The sequence below is a fragment of the Caloenas nicobarica genome, chromosome 3, assembly GCF_036013445.1.
Source record: "Caloenas nicobarica isolate bCalNic1 chromosome 3, bCalNic1.hap1, whole genome shotgun sequence".
Classification (NCBI taxonomy): Eukaryota; Metazoa; Chordata; class Aves; order Columbiformes; family Columbidae; genus Caloenas; species Caloenas nicobarica.
Window position 1 is genome coordinate 96,884,695 of NC_088247.1, and position 21,196 is coordinate 96,905,890.

The window sequence follows — 21,196 nt, forward strand, 5'->3', positions numbered from 1 at the left end:
CTCCCCCTCACTCAGCTATCTCAGGGTTCATAGAGATTCCAATGGTTCGCGTGCCTGTAAGTTTGCAACAGAAGTGACCAAAAATGGGGGACCAGCAATTGTATAAAACTAACCATACTGCCAACAGCAATGAGAACTTGTACTACCAACAACACCAAATGAACTCCCTTCCATCTCTAAATCACAGCTATGGGACATCTGTTATGGATGCTCCCCAGGCATCCCCTCTCTCCCCCCAGTTTCCCCAAGATTCAAGAGACAGTATAGCTTTGCCTGTAGGTTCAAAAAGTCTTGGGTCAATGGATACATCTAGACAAACCAGTTGGACACATTCTGGCTCAGGAAACCATGTCCCAGTGAGGAACAACTTGAATAATCAAAGCGCAATGTGGAGCCCCCTCGGGCAGGGGGAGTCCCATGACGGATACCAATATTCTTACTCTCAACCCAGTGAAAATCGATCACAAAAAATTACCAGTGGGGTCCTGCATAAATTGGACTCCTTTACGCAAGTATTTGCTAACCAAAATCTGAGGATTCAAGTCAATAACATGGCTCAGGTTTTGCACACCGAGTCTTCGATGGCGGATAATTCTGGTGACAGTGCGCTCCGGCAGCTGCTGTCCCAGAAGCCAGCGGTTGAGCAACAGCCCGTAACTTCCAGCATACAAAGATATCAACCAGTGCCACAGCAAACACACACGAATTTTGCAAGCACACAGCAAAAGCAACAAATGCAAGTCATGCAGCACCAACAGCTGTACTACGACTACCAGCAGCATTTGTCGCAAATGCAGATGCATTCTGCGTTTCAGCAAGGACAGACACATGTTCAGCAGATGCAGTCCCAGCAGCTCCTACCGCAACAGATGCAGCACTTGCAGCAGACTCAGTACTACGCTCAGCCGCAGCAGGGACATCAGCGGCTCTCGATACAGGAGATCCAGCAGCAGCAGCAACAGCCAGCCCGGCAGCAGCGGCAGTGTCCAATGCAAATAGCTCAGTATTACCAAACGCAACCTGTCATGCAGCAGTTGCAGCAGCAGCAGCAACAGATGCAATTGCCACTTCCTCCATATCACAGGGAACCCGATCCAAAGACTATGCATGAGCCACACCAGTACCCTCAGGATCCAAGTCATCCTGTGCAGCTCATCCAGCTGGGAGCAGTGCCTCAGTATTGCTACCAAGATCCCCACGAACAGTACAGGCACTTGTACCCGCAGAGTTTACTGCAGCAGCAGCAGCAAGACCAGCAGAAGCAATACCCCACTGAGAGCAGGGCGCCCTCTCTGAACTCCCACGTTGGCCTCACTCCACCGGAGACCACAGAGGATCCTGCACGGCAGGAGGTTAATTCTGTAGGTAACGCTGTCCCTCATCGAACTCTTTTGCCACCCTCGGGAGTTCACCTGAACAACAAAAGCTCTCAGCAAGACTCTCCTAGTGCCGTGTGGCCTCAGGTAGGTAATCTTTTAGACCCTTCCTCAGCCAAACTTGTTTAGAAGAAGAGTAGCGAGGTGTGGAAGCAAAATGGTTGCAGGAGAGCCAGGAGATTAGGATGCGAGCGTTGGGCGTCCCTGGGATGTTTTGGGGAACTGCCTTAACAGACTTCTCCTGTCTCCATGGCTGGGCTGGCAGCTGGTGGCTGCACAGAGCTGCAGCGGCGGGGCTGCTGCTTCCCTCGCAACAGGCTTTGGGAAGTTCTGCCTCTGTTTCTGGAGAGGAGGCACCTGGTTACAACAAAGTGCTCTTGCTAATTTTTCAACACCCGAGGGCCCGATTGTGCAGGAAGAGTTTAGCCAGCTTCCTGTTTTCAAAAGGTAATACTTCTGGGTCGGAATGAAGGCTTCAAACAGCAGGTGAGTGTAAGAAAACTTGCACTAGCCATGCTCACGGAGGCCCTGATTTGGTAGAGAAATGCAAGACTCTCAACTCAGAGGCTTTTAATATTAGTAAAATCATATGCAAAATGCAGACATAATGCTGTGAGTACCTTCATTTATGCATTAGTATTTCCCGAAAAATTATTTTTTCTTTTTTCCCCTCTTTTCCCCTCTCCTCCTTTGATAGCAGGTGCAACTGTCAGATGGCAGACTGCAGCCACTGTCCCCAGAACAAAGGTATTTTTAAAAGATTTATTTTTTTTTTTTAATTTAAATATGAGAAATAAAAAGGAGTGCTGCAGCTTAGAAGGAGGGGAATGCACTCCGGGTAGGTAATAGCTATTGCTCTTCCAGAAACATCTCTAGTTTTGTGCTTTGTGAATTTAAGTTTGTGTGATTTCCACCCTCCCCATCCAACAATAAAATCAAATAAGTGCTTTGTCTTTCAAAAAAGAGAGAGAAAAAAAAAAAGGAACCGAAGAAGCAAAAGCTGGGGGAGCAGTTTGCTCTCAGTGTTGCAAGTAAGAAAAGGGACAATATGTGGTTTGGATTTGTGTCTTCAGCAGCAGCGATCTGCTGTGTTTCTTAAGGTCTCTCCTCTGAAGGGCGGAAATGTCCTCTGGCACGGTTGTCTACCATAGGTAGGGGAATTGCGTATTTGTTAGCTGCTGTCATGAGTGGGGAAATGTAGGTCTGTCAGGACAGATATCGTGGGTTCTCAGACTCTTCCATACAGAGGGCCATATTTTGATGAGCGTGTCCTACTCAAAACTTCCCTTCTCCCCATCTTGGGAGCAGCTTATCTAGGTTATTGCCCACATATTCCACAGCACTGACTCCGTGCTTACTTGTGGCTTCATAACCATCTAACTGTAAAATTTTATTGACTTCCTTCACTAAAAAGCTTCCTCTGCAATAAAAGGAACATGCCAAACTAATGTCTCTTCTTCTGTTCCATGCTAAAAAAATGAAAATAAAAATAGTGGCCCGAACAGAGAAGCGCTTCCTGAGAGAGCTGATGGGAAGAACAAGCTAATGTGTTCAATATGCTTGAAGGAGTTTAAGAGTTTGCCTGCTCTAAATGGTCACATGAGGTCACACGGAGGAGTAAGAGCATCTCCTAACTTCAAACAGGTAGCAGTAGCTGTTTGTTTTACTTCAGTATTCGGCGCTCTCCTTTCCACGTTGATGTTTGCTTGCTTTGCCGTGCTTTGCTTTGCTGTCAAAACCTGTTCTTCTCAGTGCTGTTTTGTTATGTCACACCCTGTGTGAGTAGAAATGCACATAATTCTGCTAGTTTGTTGGTCAGAGGTCTGGCTTTAAAGTCAGAGGCAGTGGTGGAGGACAGAACAGCGTTTTGTCCCTCTCTGGTCCTCTGCACATTACAAGAACACCCTACGAAGTCATGTCAGGAGCATCTAAATTTTTTTCCCCTCATGTTTGTTTATTATATTAGAAATATCAGGAACATCAAGTCTTCCTTATTTTCATTTGGACTATTTGGATGACTAAGGGATGTTTATTGGAAGCCTTCCCAGGCTTTTATTGAAGGAGCAGGATTGTTGAATCTTTGACAGCTTTCCTCCCCAGTGTTTTAGTTCTATAGGTATCAACAAATAGCAAACCAAAAATGTGGGTTTGAATTGTTCTGCATAGAAATAACTTGCCCCATCAGTCAGTCTTTCTCTGTCCTGATATTTTAGAAGTTCTGTCCTAACCAGGAATACCACAGGAAGGCAGAGAGCTACCAGAGTTACACCATCTGTGTCTTCGTTTTTAGGTGCCTGATGGGGAATTCTGTCTTTACAGGGATAAAAAGGGCATGTGTTTATCTCTCCTCCTGCAAGTTATCTTGTAAAGATACTTAATGTGGTTATTTATCACCGGAGCCGAATCCTATGTAGGAGCCATAAGTAATCTGCCAGCTTCACTCAAGGCAAATAAAGAGTCCAAGAAGCGATGCTGTTGCGTGTTTTGTAACCCTGGCCACTTCTTTTCAGCCCCGGTGCCTACGTTGCATAGTGTTATCGATCCAGAAGTAGCCCTCCCTCACTCGGGCTGAAAGCCTTTAATTGTCTGTACAGGATGAAGGAGAGAAAGCACCCCAGCAGCCGCTGCCTAAAGAGGCGGATGGCCTCGCGCCCATCGTCATGCCAGTGTCTGTCCCTGTCAAGCTTCTGTCGCCCGAGCCCAGCCCGCAGCCCTCTGCCAGCGCTGCCACAGCCGCAGACAAGCCTGCCAGCTCTGTGTCAGATGACGAGATGCCCGTTCTCGTGAAGATGACTTACTCTCCACCGTGCAGTCCCAAAGTGGCCAACCCCTGCTCATCCGCTGTGAGTGCTGCCTTTCTTGCCACTAGCTCTGCTGTGCTTGTTAAATCCCTTTGCTTATAGTGCTGCTGCTTTCTAAAATGTCCGTATTTTAGAATATTTTTCTGGAATCTTCATGGTGCCTAATAAACAAAAAAGGCCTGTAGCGTCATAGCACTTCTTCCCCAGTCATGTGCAAATAATAATTTTCCCTTTGCTGGGCAATCAAGACCTCAGCTGAAAATAAATCATTTGAAATTGGAATGTGATATTCTTTTATCCCACTAGAACAAAGGGATTTAGTATCTTTTAACTGTTTTGTGGGTTTTTTTTTTTTTCCTTTTCAGGCTGCTTTGTTTTTACGTTATTGCTTAAATTCAGCAATTTTATTTCTTCCTGTTTTTTAAAGTCAGATATATGTGCTTGTCATTTGAGCTGAAGATAGGAGGGTACTGTGCAGTGCTTACAGTGTGTGCTCTAAGCCAATATGAAGCTTGCAGACTCAGAGTTTTTCAGTGAAGTCATTTTTTCCTTTCTCTCTGCATGCATCAGACCTAAGGGTTAATCACTGGGAATTCTGATATAGGAAAAATAGCTGTACTTAGTGCTTTCATTTCACTCATAAAACTGAAATTGATGCATATTTGAATGAGATGTGAGAATGCTCTTTATTGTTTTCCTGAAAGAGTCCTGGAGCAAGCAGTATTTATTTCACGTTCCAGTGTAGGAGTAGATGCTGCTCGTTCCTTCGAATCCTTGCTTGCAGACTGCGCCATGATAAGAGATTACTGAGCAGTATAAGTACTGTATGGTATTATCTGTGTAATGCAGAGAAAGACTCTTGTGATTTTTTTTTTTTTTCCCTCTCTTTTTCCTCCTTTTTATGAGGCTGATGGCCAAACGAGGAGACAGCATGTACCATCATGGGTGACTCTTTATAATAATTGTGTATTTATCACTCCCCTCCTGATCTTTCACTCAGACATACACACTAATTTTAAATATATATACAATCTTTTACTCTCTTCCTTTCAGACAGAGGTTTTACACATAAACTTCCACTTTACTGTGGAAGCCAGCATCTCATAATACTTAGCTTGTAACTCAGCAGCACAATTTTTGTTTCCTGTTTCTAGTTTCTGGAGAGAGAAGGGACAGTCTTTTCTGCATCCTTGGGCTATGAGTGGGAGATCTTCTCTAGAGACATCAGAGTAGGTGGCTTGGGCTTGTGTATTTCTGTAACGTATGTATAGTGACTGTGATTAAATCTGCCAGTGTCTGGCTAAATGTACATTCACTCAAAATTATGCTTGCAGTCTTTGTTATTGCCCAAGCAAACTAAAATTGTGCAGTTTCCTCTCTGGATCCTATCTTTTATATAAGCAACAGCATTGGAAACGTTCAAAGATCAAAAGATCTAGAGTTCCCTTTTCTGTAGAGAGATTGTGCCATTGGAGACTTTTTTTTTTTCTTAATACCAAAGAACTGGAGCTGTGTTGCATTTATTTATACTGTGCTTTGGGCTGTCCAGAGAAGTTCCCACAAAGCTCATGGAAACGGTAAAATCAAACAGCAAAAGGAAACTGAATACTCAGTGAGGCTACGGGACGGTGAGCAGTCAAGTGAGGTCCCTCAGGATCTACCCAGAGTTGATCTGTCACGGCGCTGTGGCAGCAGGGCCCACAAGAGCACGTTCCATCTTGGATTATGGGAGTCGATTCATGGAGCTTCAGGAAAGCATTGGGGTGATTCTGCATTGAGAGCCCATGGACAGCACGATCTCCTTCAGTATTTAATGTGATCTTTGTTGAAAGTAGCATTGGCACAACCACACTGAGGCTAAGGTTTATGCAGGTGAAGCAGCGTAGGGGATGGAGGTATGTAGGACTTCCAAGATGTTGTCTTGGTTGGTTAGTTTGCTTTACACTAGTGAGAAAGGACCAACAGGTCTTTCACATTTAAAGAGCAGAACAAAATGAGGATGTGGATCCAAAGATGTGGATCTGGCCTTCTGGTGTTTTTTGGGTTTTTTTTTAAGGTTGGTTTGTTTGTTTGTTGTGAGTGTGGTGGTCTGGGGTGTTTTTCTTTTGGTCTGTAGTCTGTTTGTTTTTCTTCTTTTTTTTTTTTTCTTTTTTTTTTTTTTCCCCCTCAAGTTTAGGGTATTTTCCCCTTTCTCCTTTTTGAACACTAAATGTTCACCATCGTGATGGACTATGTCTGTCCTTACAGGTAACCCTCACCCTTTCGCTGTTCCGAATGTCCATTATAAACAAAACGCTGAGTAAAGCTGCATTTTTTTTCCTGCAAAAGGAAAACTCTTCCAAAACTTAATTTTTTTGGAGAGAAAAAATGTCAACAGCTGTTGGAGAGGATACAGCCGTGATCTAACAGAGAGGACAAGACCCCTGTAATCAAAAACATTTCCACAAGCTGGAACGTATTAACATAAAGGATAAAAGATGACTGTGCTAACACTCCTTTAACATGATTTTTATTGGGTGAATGTGATGTTCAAGAACCACCCATAGCGTAAAGATGTATATTGTCTAAACATACATAGTCGTAATTTACTTTATGTAGTAGTAGAATTTACCAGATGATGCAGACATTCTGCAGTAACCCTATCTGTCAAAAATTTTCTTTGGCTTTTCAAGTTTATCCTGAAGAAGATCTACAATCTGAACACCTGAAAGCAGTATATTTAATACTATGTTCATCTGCCAGCTTCTGTGTGTTCTTGAAGCACAACCTGAAAACATGTTTCTTCCCACCTCACCCTCCCCAACCCCCCCCCCTACCCCCCCCAACCCGTCCCTCCCCTCTGAAATCCAGATTCCAGGTTTGCACAAATTCTCTGCCTTCTGCTTCTTTGGACTCTAGAGGTTTATTGTTAAATGATTTTTAACATTCAAATTCTAGAATTCTAGGCATGTTACAGTGTGTGAATTTCCCAAATGGTCATCCATTACCCTTTTTGCTCCAAAGAAGAAGGAGAGAGTTAAGTTCAAGATTTGTTGCAGCTGGACTCTACTCAGGCTGATGGGAATGCAGTGATAAGAGGCAAAGAATTTGAATTTATTACATTTTTCTTCCTTTCCTGCTGCTGAGTACTGCAGTGATTTCACTGAGCTCGTGTGTCCTTCCTAGTCAAACAAAATAAATGCATTGGAAAACATCTCATATAAAGTTTCCAATAAACCGTGACTGAGCAATGAAATAACTCCCAACAGCCTGTATGTGTTCAGTGCAAACTGAAGTGCCCGGGGGTGTTTGGGTGGAGCTGGAGAAGGGTGTGGGGGACTCAAGGCCTGGGAGAGCCATTCCCTGCACCTTCAAAAGCAGGCAGCAACCTCTCCGTGTCTGCCTGAGGCTCAGCCCAGCCTTCACCCACAGGGCTTGCTGGGGGGCGTGAGGGTAATTTGTCCTGGATTTTCTCACTCCCCTGAGGTTTCTGTGTAGGACCAGGTACTTTACTGACCAGGCTTATTACGGTGGTACCTGAATAACCGCCTTCTTTGGTAAGCTGTGGTAACAGCTTTTCTGTGGCTGTCACCCTATGCTGTAGGGGATTGTGTGTAAACCACATTTAAGCATACCTAAATACTCAAGTTCTACATGTTTTCATTTAGGAAATTAGCAAAAAACCTCATCAGAGTGCTGTAAAATTGGAAGAGAACTTCAAACCATTGCAGGACAAGAAGAAATATCGGCACAGACCCGAACCACTCTTCATACCTCCTCCTACCTTCAACTTCAGCATGTCCCACTCTGGTGCTACCCTGTACCAGAGCCAGCTTCGCTCTCCCCGTGTCCTCGGAGATCATCTGCTAGACCGGACGCACGAGCTGCCCCCCTACACTCCGCCACCGATGCTTAGTCCAGTTCGGCAAGGGTCTGGTCTCTTCAGCAGCGTTATCACATCATCTCATAGCACCTCACATACTCAGCTGCCACTTACTCCACTGACACCTACTCCACGGGTGCTCCTGTGTCGCTCTAGTAAGTACTACATTTACAGAGTGGCAGTATGTAGAAAATACCACTGTCCTCTCTTCTAGTGTTACCATGTTGATGACTTTTATGTGCGCTGATGTAAAAGTCATCACAGGAAAAGTCCATCTTTATCGGGGTTTTTGCCCTGGATTTTGTAGAGGTGTGGTGGTAAAGCTTAACATGAATAGAGGAGCCTAAGCAGTGAGTAAGGCTGTGCTCTTGCAGTGGGGTCTGCCTCAGGAGAGGACCAGCACGCCTCTTGTTACATCTGGGCCATCTGAAGTGGAGGGAAAAGACCTGGTTTCAGACATGAGGTTCCCTTTAAGTATTTGTTGCTCAGTGCTTCACAAGGAAAGGTGTCTAATCATACATGATAGGGGCAGTAGAAACTTCTGCAAGTTAGGACATTTCTGTTACCTATAACAATTTAGACTATTTCCATGTCTAAATATTGTTAAAGGGTAATTTTTCCTTAATAGACTGGATAGTAGGGAGGTGGCAATGGAGCCCAGGAGACAGAGCATCAGCAGCAACACAGTTGTTACCAAAATACCCTTTTAAACTCCAAAACTCCAATCTCTGTTTCAGATAGTTTTGATGGAAGTGTCATTCCAGTGACGCCTGGGCCTGGAGAACAGACTGTTGAACCGTAAGAAAAACAATATTGTTTTTGTTACTGCTTTTATAGACTAGCTCCAGCCTAGAGCGTGCAGCCTGAAGTGTTTTGAACTTGGCAGGTGGTGTTCAACTGCCTGAAGTCGTGTTGGGCTGGATGCATTTGAGGTTGCTCTGGATGGTGGCTGAGGACATTGGGAGAGAAGTGGCTGTGGGAGATGTAGAATTTGTGTTACCTGGTACGTTCCCCTACCAGGGCAGAATGCAAACAGGATTGTCCCTTGGCAGTAATGTCTTTTTCTGCTCTCTGCTGAAGAGTGCTGTTCTCTATGGAACAGAAAGTTGTTTCCATCATCTAGCCTCTTTGCTGTTCGGCAGATGTGTAGGTCAGCTTGGGTTGTCTATAAGGTACCATGTCTCAGTACAGTTTAAATTGTGTATTGAAATTTTGGTTCTCCTCCCCTGAAGAGCTCGGTTCTCTGTAATATTCAAAATACTTGTTGCACTGAGGGTAAAGCCTTGCATAAAGCAACCTGATGCAATTTCCTGCCACTCCAGTGTAACAAAAGTTTTGTTGGAAACAAAGTGAACACTAATGTGACTTCAGTTTTTTCTGCATGTTGTGTAGTTGAATACATATTAATTTATTTGTCTTTATAGACGAATCAATATTGGGTCCAGGTTCCAGGCTGATATTCCTGAGCTGCAGGACAGGTTGCTAATGGAGGCAGACGTGCACAAGGCTACTTTGGTTTGGAAACCATGGCCAGAACTGGAGAACAAAGTCTTCCAACAAAGAGGTACAGTGACTTGCCTTTTTAGAAGTTTGTACATCACCCTGTGCCTGTTGAAGAAATTCACATCGATTTATCACGTGCATGCTGTTCAAAATGTTCAAGAGTATTAACTACCAAAAATGCAGAGCATGATACCAGAACTGTATGTTACAGATTCAGGGTAAGAACATTATATAGTGGCACTTAAAGTGAAGCCTGGATGATGTGTTTTCTGGCAGCCAAGGGGGAAAGATTGTTGCTGGGAAGTGGGTTTTTTGGGTACTGAACTGCCTGGTAAGGGCAGATATCACAGATGAGAGGCAGCTGATGGCTCCTGGGCCTGTCCTGTGACCATAAATGAGAAGAAATGTGACAGTGACTTTTACCAGTCCTGAGCAGAGTTCATTCCTGCTTCCAGCATGGTTCATATCTCTTTCTCTACCCTGGCTGGAGCCTTCTTGGCACGGCAACGTCACTGGCCTGTGCAAGCCACCGCCTCGCAGCCAAATCTCTGCCTCCAGCTCTGCAGTCCCTGTCCCACCCCAGGGATGCACTCTGCAAATCCCGTCAGATCCCCTCCTCCAGTGAATGATCCTAAAAGCAGGAGAGGAGGTACTGGGGAGAGAAACTACGAAAGCTGCTGCCCTGGACTACATTGTCTTTGAGTGTCATTACAGTCCTTGGCTCCGGATGTTTGACTGACAAGCTACTGTATTAGCAGTAAAATGTTGACTTGTTTCTGACAGTGGAAGACCTTTTAAATATGAGCTGTTCCAGTGTGTTACCTGGTGGAGGAACTAACTCGGAATACGCTTTGCACTCTCTCTTTGAGGCGAAAGGAGATATTATGGTAAGATAAGAAGCTGAAAGGGGAGATATGATCCTCTTCTGCAGATAAATTAGCATGCTTTATTAAATGGATTTAGATATGGTTATATAAAAAAGAGATTTCTGATTGATTAGGAGCGATGCTTTAAACATCCTGTAACATTTTTGGGGAATGACTTTTCCCTTTCATTCTTTAATAAATTTAAATTTCAAAGCAGTGCCTCTCTGAAGGCTTACTGTATATTTCATATAGATAAGATTACTTAGTTTATAGCCTTGGGGCTTTGAATGTCTCCCAGCGCTTGCTCCAGCCCTGATATTTCACAAGCTTTATATTTGGTCAGAGAGAGCTTAGTCCTCTTCTGGCCCTTATTAAAACCCTTTTTTTGTGGCAGCAATCACATCTGCTTATTTGTTCAGAACTGTGAGGTAATTGCACGCAGTTCTCAAATAAATAATGCATTTCAAATATTTGCATTAGTTTAGTGATGGGAATGTTATTAACTAGGGCAAAACATCCATTTTGTCCGGTGTTAGGGAAAGACAGGGCCCTGCACCAGTTCCTGGAAAGCCAATTTAAAACAAAATGCAACAGAACACAAGGCTGGAATGAATCTCACAGGATTGTCTAATACAGTGTTTTTCAGCTTGCATCCCACTTTGCTTAGGCTCTGTTAGCTGTGCCTGGGGGGATCTGAGCCAGGGGACTGAACTTACTCTCAGGACATGAAATTTGCTGTATAGGAGGGGTCTGCATTGTCAGGAGAAAAAATTTAGGGATCTACAAATCATCTGTCTCCCTGATCCAAAGGAGGATTAGCTGTCATCCGTGACAGCTGTTGACCTAAACAGATATTCTAAAAGACCTCATGCTATAAATATTAATGCTATCAAACCAACCGTTAAATATTAGTATTAATTAACACTATCAAATCAAACACTATAAACCTACTTGTATGTGGCAGGCAGAAGAGAGAGAAGAACTGGAAGTTGCTAAGTAATAGCCACATTTGTGGTAATTAAGGCAGGACAGGTGTGCATTAGGTGCTCTTCTGTGAGGTACAGCATTAATGGGCTTGGAGTAATTTGATGTGATTTTGTATGGCAGAAAGGAAAAAAAGAGAGAAAATTAATTCATATCCTGATACCAAATAGTCTTACGTATGCAGCAGCTGACTGCATTTACTAATGCTGTTTTTTCCCTGCTTTTTCATTTAGGTTGCTCTTGAGAAGCTGCTGTTGAGAAAGCCGGTGAGATTGAAGTGTCACCCTTTGGCAAATTACCACTACGCCGGTAGGTTGGTTTCCCTGCCATCTCGGTATCTGCTGGTATATAGAGCCCAAGGCCAGCATCCTGGCCTGGAGCATGGGATCACGCTGCACTCTCTGCTGTCTGCTGCAAGGATGGCAGCCTCGAACACAGATGTGATGTGGGCAGCGCCCAGTGGGTCTTCCACAGCCTTTTCTTTCAAGTTGGGCAGTTTTTTACCTGACTGAGGATGTACAGGAACTTTGCATCCGTGTTGCTGTGTAGGGTTCTACAGATTTAAAACTGTTTTGAGTATTTTTTTTTCCTCTTTTAAACTAAAATTTAGTTTGTTGATCTCCTTTTAAAATCACTGCTCTTCATAGATTATAATTTACTAGCAGTAAGGTCTTCATTTTCTGGTATGTAAATGTCTGCCGTCATGCCTTCCTTTTCTGAGGTGATGGTGCATGATAAATGAATATGATAATCATGAGCATGCTGCCATAGAGGCAGTGCTGTAACTCTTCCTAGTGTCTTAGTACTGAATACAGAGCCTCTCTTTGCATGGATCTAGGAAAAAAAATAGAAAATAAAAAAATAAAAACAAACAACAAAAAGAACCCCACAAACAAAAAACCCAAACAAACAAACACAAAACCAACAAACACCACAGGTCCGGGATTGTGACTCCTTTAACAACCACAGCAAAAACTGCATTTTGGTGATGAAGCAGAAGTGCCCTGTGAAATACACAAGGTGGTGTTAAGCTTTTGGTCTTGAGTTGTGTCACCAAAGCGTAGGTGGCAAATGTCTCTCCTCTGCAGCCCTCCATGTTATTACTCAATGCTTTGCAGTGGCTAACAACTGCTTGGACACAGAGAATAGGGGTTTACCTAAGACTTGAGAATTTATCTCCAGTTTAGGCTCAATAGGAAACAAGCCAATAATCTTCTGGTGGTCAGTCAGTCACAATGTCCAGGGTCATATACTCATTTCCAGTTACAGTCATTGTGTGACAGAAGTATAGAAGCAAGCTGCTTCCTGGCTGTAGCAGCTTGCTGGACGGATTCCCAAGTAACAAAGAGTCTTTTGTGAAGCAACTCCTTAACCCCTTGGCTTGGGTCTCTTTAGCTTGGAGGAGACTGAGAGGTGACCTCATTAATGTTTATGAATATATAAAGGGTGTCACGAGGATGGAGCCAGGCTCTTCTTGGTGACAACCAACAGTAAGACAAGGGGTAATGGGTTCAAGCTGGAACACAAGAGGTTCCACTTAAATTTGAGAAGAAGCTTCTTCTCAGTGAGGGTGACAGAGCCTGGAACAGGCTGCCCAGGGAGGTTGTGGAGTCTTCTTCTCTGGAGACATTCAAAACCCGCCTGGACACCTTCCTGTGTAACCTCACCTGGGTGTTCCTGCTCTGGCAGGGGGATTGGACTGGATGGTCTTTCGAGGTCCCTTCCAATCCCTAACATTCCATGATTCTGTGAACAGAAACATGTTTGTTGGCAGCAGATAACGAGAGTGAATAAATGTGAAGATCAGGTTTTGAGTCTTGGCTGATGGAGATGCCTCGTGTCTTTGGTGACAACTCCATTGCAGTCCAAAGGGTGGATATGGGACTGGATGGAGAAGGAGGACATCAGCCAGGAACTTTGACCAGGGTCTCTTGTCTGAAGAGATGACACCAAATCGTATGCGTGAGACAGTCCAGGGGAAGAGAACAGGAAGATGAGGAGATATCCCAGCAGCCTCATCCTTAGTGAGCGACCTAATGAAGCAGAGCAGATAAGAAATTGCTGCCTGTGTGGCGGAGGAGGAACAGTCTTTACTGAGGCAACTTCACAGTAGTTTCAGAAAGTATTTTATTGTGATGCAGGGGGAAGCCAGGAGAGACTGTTTTGTTTAATCTTTCACATGAGATTACACTAATCCTTGTTAGTTAGCACTGAGACCTATGGACATCAGTGTATTCCTGTTTCTTAAGCAGGAAAGGAAGTTTGGTTCTGCTTATCACAGCATGAAACAAAATCTCACCAGTCTGGATTTAAGTACCATGAAATAACAAGAAAAGGATTACTTACTAGTGCTCTTGAATGCAACATGTGATTGCAACTTATATTGACAGCCACCCTCTAGTACCATGCAGCAGCTCTTGAATAATGGTTTATTTGTGGTTGATAATCAGCCACTCAAGGCATATGGGAATTTCTCACAATCTAGTGCATTAATAGCTTAATGTAATTTCCAGTGGCATTTGTTTGGGTTAACTCTTTGGGCTTTCTGCTCTCTACTCAGAAATCACAGCTCTCAGGCACCGCCACATGTGAAGGTGGAATAGGCTGAAACAGAGCATGGCACTGACTCATAAGAATTAACTGATACCACAAATAGTAAATATCCAAACTCATCCTTAACATTGCCCTCAAATGAGGGCACAAGCTCACCTTTGAAACCTGTTGGTTTGTGAGGGAAGCAAGTTGTAAAACTTGAGGCTTTTCTGTCGTGTGCCAGGAGAGCTGGGCATGCTGACCCAGGGCTGCTCGGAACACCCTAATCTCTCTGTCCTAATGCTGCACTGTCTGTCAGGATGCTGTTTCAGGGCAGAGAGAAGGAACACATGTCTAACAGGAGTGCTGTTGCAAACCCTTGAATTGTTTTAATTTGAACAGTGGAATTTCTCAGGTTGGAAGTTCTCCTGCAGTGAGAATTGCAGGAGAGATGGTCTCTGAAATAATGTGCTTCAGGCAGTCAGGAAACTGCTTGCACCTACTGTGACAGGCTGTGGATCAGACCCAGCATATCCTGTATGTAATGGATTTGAGCCACCTCTCAGGGGGCTCCCTGGTGTAGGTATAGCCCCCTTGAAACCCACAGGATGGGACCAAAGCCCCCAGATTTGTAGAAGATATTTATTGTTGGTTAATCAGTGCAAAACCAATATGGCAGGTAAAACAAAATGTAGAATAAATGTCTAAACATAAAGATGAGCTTTAAAATTCTATCTGTATTGCAAAGTCCAAAATTCTTTCTTGCTGCATTGCAGATCTCTCTATACACATTCTCTGTATCTCCCTCAAGCTAACAAGAGCAAAAGCGGTTTCCCAGCAACCAGGGTTAAAAACAGCTTTTCTTCTGTTTCTTTTCCTACACAGGATTTATTCTATTAATTAGGTTACTTCCAATTAACCCGCATAATCTTGTAAGGGTCTCTGCTAATACCACAGCTATTGGGGAAAGTCTGTAAGGCCTGAATCCTCCATAGGTGTACAATAAAATTAGTCCACAGAAGTGATTATTTTGTTTTCTTTTCTTTTTTAGGAGGGCGGAGTAAAGGCAGGAGAGCATCACTAGATTTTTGTCAAAACCTAAAATATTTTCTTTGGTGGTGTCGTGCTTTTTAAAGTTACTTTTTGGCATAGTAGAGCAGGCTCCTGGACTGAATCCATGCACTTATCCCTGCCCAAAGTGAGGGTATGTGCAGATGACTGCCAAGTTATATAAGAAGGGAACGATGCTGGTTCAGGGTAGGAAAGATGGCAAGGCAATGTGTCAGCAAAAAGATCTTTGGGTGATAACGGAATAAATAAAACTCGTGGCTTGAATCCAGTGCCTTTCTCCGGTGCTTAAGAGAGCTTTAGTGTAAATCTCCGCAGAAATAACTAATGCATGCTTCTATGCAGTATAGTACTGGAAAAGCAGTACCTGCAGAAAAGAGGTTGCAGAAAAGTTAATTTTGTAGTTTTCAGCATATGAAGGAGTGGTGAGATGCCTACTTTAAGCTTGCGTGCCTGGGAGTTGTCACTGAAAAACAAAACATTCGCAGTTAATAAAAAAACTATAATTTTTTAATAGACATAAGTAACCTGTAGAGGTCAATACCATGCATGGTGCCAAGCCCAAGTTAATTGAATTCAGCGTGGATGCAAGCATTTCTATGGAGAATGGTAACATTGACAGGAATATTAGGGATTTATTTTGATAAAAGTTTTTAATATTTCAGAAACTCTCAGACTGAAGTAGAATCTTCTCATAGTGTAAGTCATTTCAAAGGCATGCGCTTTTTGGCTTCTTATGTATCCTTCTTTTAACGTATGTAATGCTGCCTGTTCTTACAAACAGGATGCTGCTTTGATGCTGTAGTGGAGTCCTGTGTTCCTTCTTTTGGACTAATATGAGGATGCACAAAATTCATTTCAATTTAAATGTTGATTTCGCATTTTCATGGGCAGTTAGGCTGGTGAAACAAACACGGAGTGACAATATTTGAAAGTTTTGTATACAGCTTCCATTAAATGATCAAAGCACTTTGTGTTTATTGCACGTTGCTACAATCTCTATTTACTTGTGACCTCTGTCACAGAGGATTTTAGTGTCTTACCTCAAGCTATGCAAGTGAAGAGCTGCAAAAGAACCTTACAAAAGTTACTGTCTGGAGAACAAAATGATAGATGAACTTCCATGTAGTTGAACATAAAGTGGCATATATGGGAATAAGCAATACAAGCTTTACATATAGAATTATGAGCTCTGTGGTGATACTTCTTAATTAGAATGAGACCTTGGGATTATAATGCTAGTTCTGTGAAAGCTCTGGATTTTACAACGGCTAAAAAAACCCAAGTCAAATGTTCAGATGACAGGGAACATGGTGATGCCACAGTGCAAGTCTGTAGATGGCTTATATGTTGACTATTGTGTGCTTTTCTGGTCCCTTCATCTCTACAGGGCTGTTTCAGTACTGGAAAAGGTTCAGAGAGGGAAGCAGTAATGACCAAAGGTGTAGGAGTGACAGAAAGGACATGCAGTCCTGAACAGCATGGATATGATAGTTGAGATTGGGTTCACTTTCTCTTCCACTTGAGGAATGAACGATTATCCAGTGAGGCTACTAGGAGTCAGGAAACAAAGAAAAGGAGGTGATTCTTCACACGGAGGGTCTTCTGATCTGTGAAACTCCTCGGCAAAGGATGTTTTGGGTGCAACAAGTTTAATTGGTTGAAAGGAAGAGTCAGTCAGCGCTTACAAGGATAGTTAATAATGGACTCAGGAAATCCCCTGTGCCAAAAGTGGTCAGAGGTTAGGAAAAACTAGGGAGAAGTTTTGTATTTGCTTGCCCTGATCTTACTGTTTCCCAGGCAACTGCCTGTAACCGCTGCTGGAGACCAAATACCACTTAGATGGACTCGAGGTCTGAGTCAGTACAGCCATACTTGTATTTGGATAGCAGCAATCACTAATGTGTGCTTGAGGTCTCCCAGTTTTTGTTTCAGATACTACATCAATGCCAAGGTGGTGAGGTTTTATCATTTATAATGAATTCACTCTTTTTTTTTTTTAAGGCTCTGACAAATGGACGCATCAAGAAAGGAGGCTGTTCAAAGAGGCATTGTCCACCTACAGCAAAGATTTCATATTTGTACAGAAAATGGTAAGATTATTTCTGTTCTGTCTGTTGTTTTTACCATTTGCTGTATTCTGTTCCCCTTCATTTTCCTTCCAGTGCCAGACCGGTTTACTGCAGGCACAGAGCCAGCAGCAGTTACAAGAACACTGACCGAAGTGCTGTATTCCATTTGGTGCACCTATGTGTGCAACCGCAGCACCAGTTTAAAATAAATAAAATCTGTTCATCTTGTTCTTATATGTAAAAGTTTTCACACCTGGAATCCAAGTCATGGCACTCCACGTGTGGGACAAGTATGGTGCTCTGCTATCATCTTGATGTTAAAGGTACCCAAGTCACTGGCATTGAGCCTTGCGCCAGAAAGGGTGGAAACCTGTTAATAAAGAGAGAATGTGTTTGGACTTAATTTTCATGTTCTGCCACAGAGCAGAAAAGACAAGGCGTATACATCTCAGAGCAGAATACTTTACTTGTTAGGTCAAATGCTGATAAACATTTGGGTTTATGAGAACCAAGTCTTAATTCCTAGATTTCTTGGTGGTATTGTACACTTTCGAGGTACAAAAGTATATTCCCAGACATCTTCTGACCTAGATTCTGGAGAATCACAGAGAACTGTACTGAAGCCAAAACAGTCAACACAAATTTGACTGAAAAACAATAACCATTATTCTACAAGAGTACTCCTGTTGTAGTCAAACTCTTTTTTTCTCCATTTGAATGTTTGAGAAATAAAGACTAATAAAATTGTGTTGAATGAAAGCAGAAAATTGAGATTGGACTATTTATGCAATTACTTAACTACAGGTTAAGTCTAAGACGGTTGCACAATGTGTGGAATACTACTATACCTGGAAGAAAATCTTGCGTTTGGGACGGAAACACAGAACACGTTTAGAGAAAAAAAGAGAAGAATGCCTGGTAAGTCTAAGAGAATATGAGGAAGTTTAATACTTCATAATTTTTATGTTTATCCTGTTTTAAGGAGGAGGTTGGACTAGATGATGTCTCTTCCAACCAAAATTATTCCATAATTCTAAATGATGTTCTGTATCAGCATTCCGTGACCTCAGCTACACCAAGATTTTGTGTTCCTGGACTGTAATGGCATAAAAGTGTTTTGACCAGTGCGTTATCTAACTCTAGTCCAGCAATTATGGGGTTTGCTACTGATGAAGCAGGTAAATCTTTGTAAATTATTCCTGTGCCTGTGCTTGCTCCTAAGGGCTGCTCTAATATTCTACAAATACGATTTACACAGACTGGCAATGCAATTCTTTGTGTGCAAGGTCTGTATTACCGGTAGCTTGAATACTCTTAAGAGATGCAGGGTTTTGTTTTTTAAATAAGTCCTTTAATTTGACTATGAATATAGCATATATTCCCATTCATTGGGGAAGAGTATTGCACCTTGCCATCTCTGTAGATTCTTGAAGCTACAGCACTGTAATACAGCTGAAGGTGTTTTGAGCACTGCAGTGAAGCTTCACGAGCTGTAGCTTGTCCATTAAGGGGTGGTAGTTCCAGCAGGACCAGGAGATCATTCAGGATGGGGAAAAAGTACTGAAACCTGGAAGCAGACTTGACTAAGCAATGTGCAGTTCCAGTATTATGTCCTACTATACAGTACTGTCTGTCTTTGATCATATTTCTAGTATTTCTTAAATGCACTATCTATTTCAGACAAGTGGAGAAGAGGAAGCATTAGAGGAAGATGAGGAGATTGAAGAAGATAGAAAGGAAGAAGGGGAAATGCAGAAGTCTCCTGACCCACCAGCTATACCTCTTGTTGGACCTATAGATCTGCCTGCCCTTCAAAGTCTTTCACTTTCTTCGTCCTCCTTCATCTGTGAAATGCCAAACTGTGGCGCTGTACGTGTGTTTGGTATCTTTAATAGCGGGGCGGGGTTGCATACTAGTGAATTGTGATTTTGGAAATCAGGGGTTTAGACTATTTCTGGCCACTAATATCTCCTGAATATCTTTGAAAAAATCATTTTGCCTGCTTTTAATTCCCACCTCACAAAATATAGGCAATATGCTGATCTGTACATAAAACTGAATCCACAGATGTTCTATCAATTAGAAATACTGTATGGTAACAGCTCTGATTATCTTTTTGTTACACAGCTGTAATAATAGGATTGCTCACTGGTTTGTTTTACTACGATTAAGTTTCCTTAACTCTAGTGGAATGTAGCAAGCAGCATTTGACCAAGTAGATTGTGCACATTAGATGTGTACAGTTGTTCTATCATAATATGCTTTCAGCATACTGCTTTCTGCAGTTCCTGTACCGGTGTGGTATTTCCTAATTTTTGTTTTGTTTTCTTTTTTCTTCCCTCCACCTTATTCCCCACCAGGTGTTCAGTTCCCGACAAGCGCTAAATGGCCACGCTCGCATTCATGGAGGTACGAATCAGGTGACAAAACCACGATGCACCATTCCAGGCACTAAGCAGAAATCTGGTACACAGAGCGGCTACTGCTCCATCAAGAGTTCTCCTGCCCACAGCACGACGAGCGGTGAGACCGACCCAACAACAATTTTTCCTTGCAAGGAGTGTGGCAAGTAAGTGAAATCTGACTATCTGCAGTATTACATTACATTTGCCTATTTATGTTCCAGATGAACAGTCTCTGCTCTGATGGTCTCAAAATAATAGCCACCCCTAAATGGGGCACGTCCTCTTACCAAAACCTTCAGAGATTGGTTTGCATGATGTTTCGGGTGCTTCCTCTGCAGTATTTATTCCAATTGTCCTGAATCTGTTTACCTACTAGAATTTCTACATCTGACAGTCCAGCTTCCTGCTTTGTCACAGGCTTGCATGTGACAGTGGGCAACTTTCTCTTGTGTTTCTGTGCTTGAGTTTGTCCATCCAAATGTGGGATTCCTTCACTTTTCTCCTGTTGTGCAAGATTATTGTGAAACTGAGTACAGGGAGAATTAGGATGTGCATAGATACTGATGCAACTGTGGGAGCTACAAAATACCTCTGCGGCAGAGTCAGAGTATGCAGTTTTGATACTGTCAGGATGCATAAATCTGCTAGTCTGTCCCTGAAATTCTCACCATGGCATTGCAGACTTCACTGACTTCTATTTCAGGACAAGGAAGCAAACGTACTGATATGTTGTTGAGTCTTTTTTGGCTCACTTCATCAAAAGCAATGCATTTTTATCTGATTTTTTTTTTTTGTCCTTTAAAATTTAGGGTATTTTTCAAAATCAAAAGCCGCAATGCTCATATGAAGACTCACAGACAGCAAGAAGAACAGCAAAGGCAGAAGGCTCAAAAAGCTGCTGTGGCAGCAGAAATGGCAGCCACTATTGCAAGAACTACTGGGCCAGTTGGGCATAGTTTGATCCCTCTGGATCACATGAGTTTGGTTAAACATGTTGAAAATGTCGGTGACATTGACGACGATGTTGTTCAGGAGCTGGGTGATGTCATGGAGGAGAATGAAGTCATGGATGCTGACCTTTTATTGGATGATGAAGATGCAGATCTACTGCAGGATGATGCTGAGTTGTAAATAAAGTTGTTTGATAAAGACAGCTACTGAGCACAGCCTGAATGGATCAATCAGGAAACTTGGACTGCTCGTTTATTCCCCACTGATTGTAAACTACTTGTTGAAAATGATAATTCTTTTATCCAGGTCTAGAAAAAAAGAAATCTGCTTTTTTCCCTTTTTTTTTTTATTAATTTGTGTTCTAGGGGAAAAAATAAATAATTGGTACAAATATTCTTATAAGGTGTTTTTATCTGAGCTCATTTTGCTGATAACTTCCAAGGCCACTAATTACAGAAGTTCATGGTTCTGCTGGCACTTCCTACCAGATGCAGGTTCTTTAGTCCTTAACTCTTCCAAGTTTCATTTCAGCCCAATTACAGGAATGATTTTCACACACTTTTGATGAAACTTTTTTTTTTTTTTTTTACCTGTGCTGGATCACTTCTAGCATCTTCTAGAGACTAAATGTCATCTCCGTTAAGGAGATGATTACATTCTTTGTCTTCGTGCTGTCATTTTAAGGGAGGTGGAGGAAAAAAAATTGATTTAACTGTGAAATAATTACAGGAGTGACTGTATCATCTGTATATCACAGTGCTTTTTCAGTTCTCTCT

General features: G+C 42.6%; 1 protein-coding gene across 2 annotated transcripts; it reads left to right on the top strand.

Annotated features, from left to right (window-relative positions):
* TRERF1 (transcriptional regulating factor 1) lies at window positions 1–20,782 on the top strand. 2 transcript variants are annotated; one of them, XM_065631339.1, is made up of 14 exons: window positions 1–1,463; window positions 2,074–2,123; window positions 2,870–3,020; window positions 3,971–4,219; window positions 7,825–8,194; window positions 8,777–8,837; window positions 9,464–9,603; window positions 10,326–10,429; window positions 11,626–11,701; window positions 16,997–17,085; window positions 17,869–17,982; window positions 18,745–18,933; window positions 19,425–19,633; window positions 20,279–20,782. In XM_065631339.1, exons 1-14 carry the CDS (start codon window positions 84–86, stop codon window positions 20,598–20,600), a joined length of 3,504 nt encoding a protein of 1,167 aa, XP_065487411.1. In that variant the 5' UTR covers window positions 1–83; the 3' UTR covers window positions 20,601–20,782. The 2 variants fall into 2 exon arrangements, with proteins under 2 accessions (XP_065487411.1, XP_065487412.1); XM_065631340.1 differs by lacking the exon at window positions 3,971–4,219.
* The last annotated feature ends 414 nt before the right edge of the window (window positions 20,783–21,196 follow it).

Excerpts from the sequence above, each read along its gene's own strand:
- TRERF1 (XM_065631339.1), top strand. The coding sequence starts at position 84 with ATGGGGGACCAGCAATTGTATAAAACTAACCATACTGCCAACAGCAAT. Across the intron at positions 8,195-8,776 it reads GGTGCTCCTGTGTCGCTCTA|ATAGTTTTGATGGAAGTGTC; the intron begins GTAAGTACTACA and ends TCTCTGTTTCAG. Across the intron at positions 10,430-11,625 it reads AGGCGAAAGGAGATATTATG|GTTGCTCTTGAGAAGCTGCT; the intron begins GTAAGATAAGAA and ends TTTTTCATTTAG.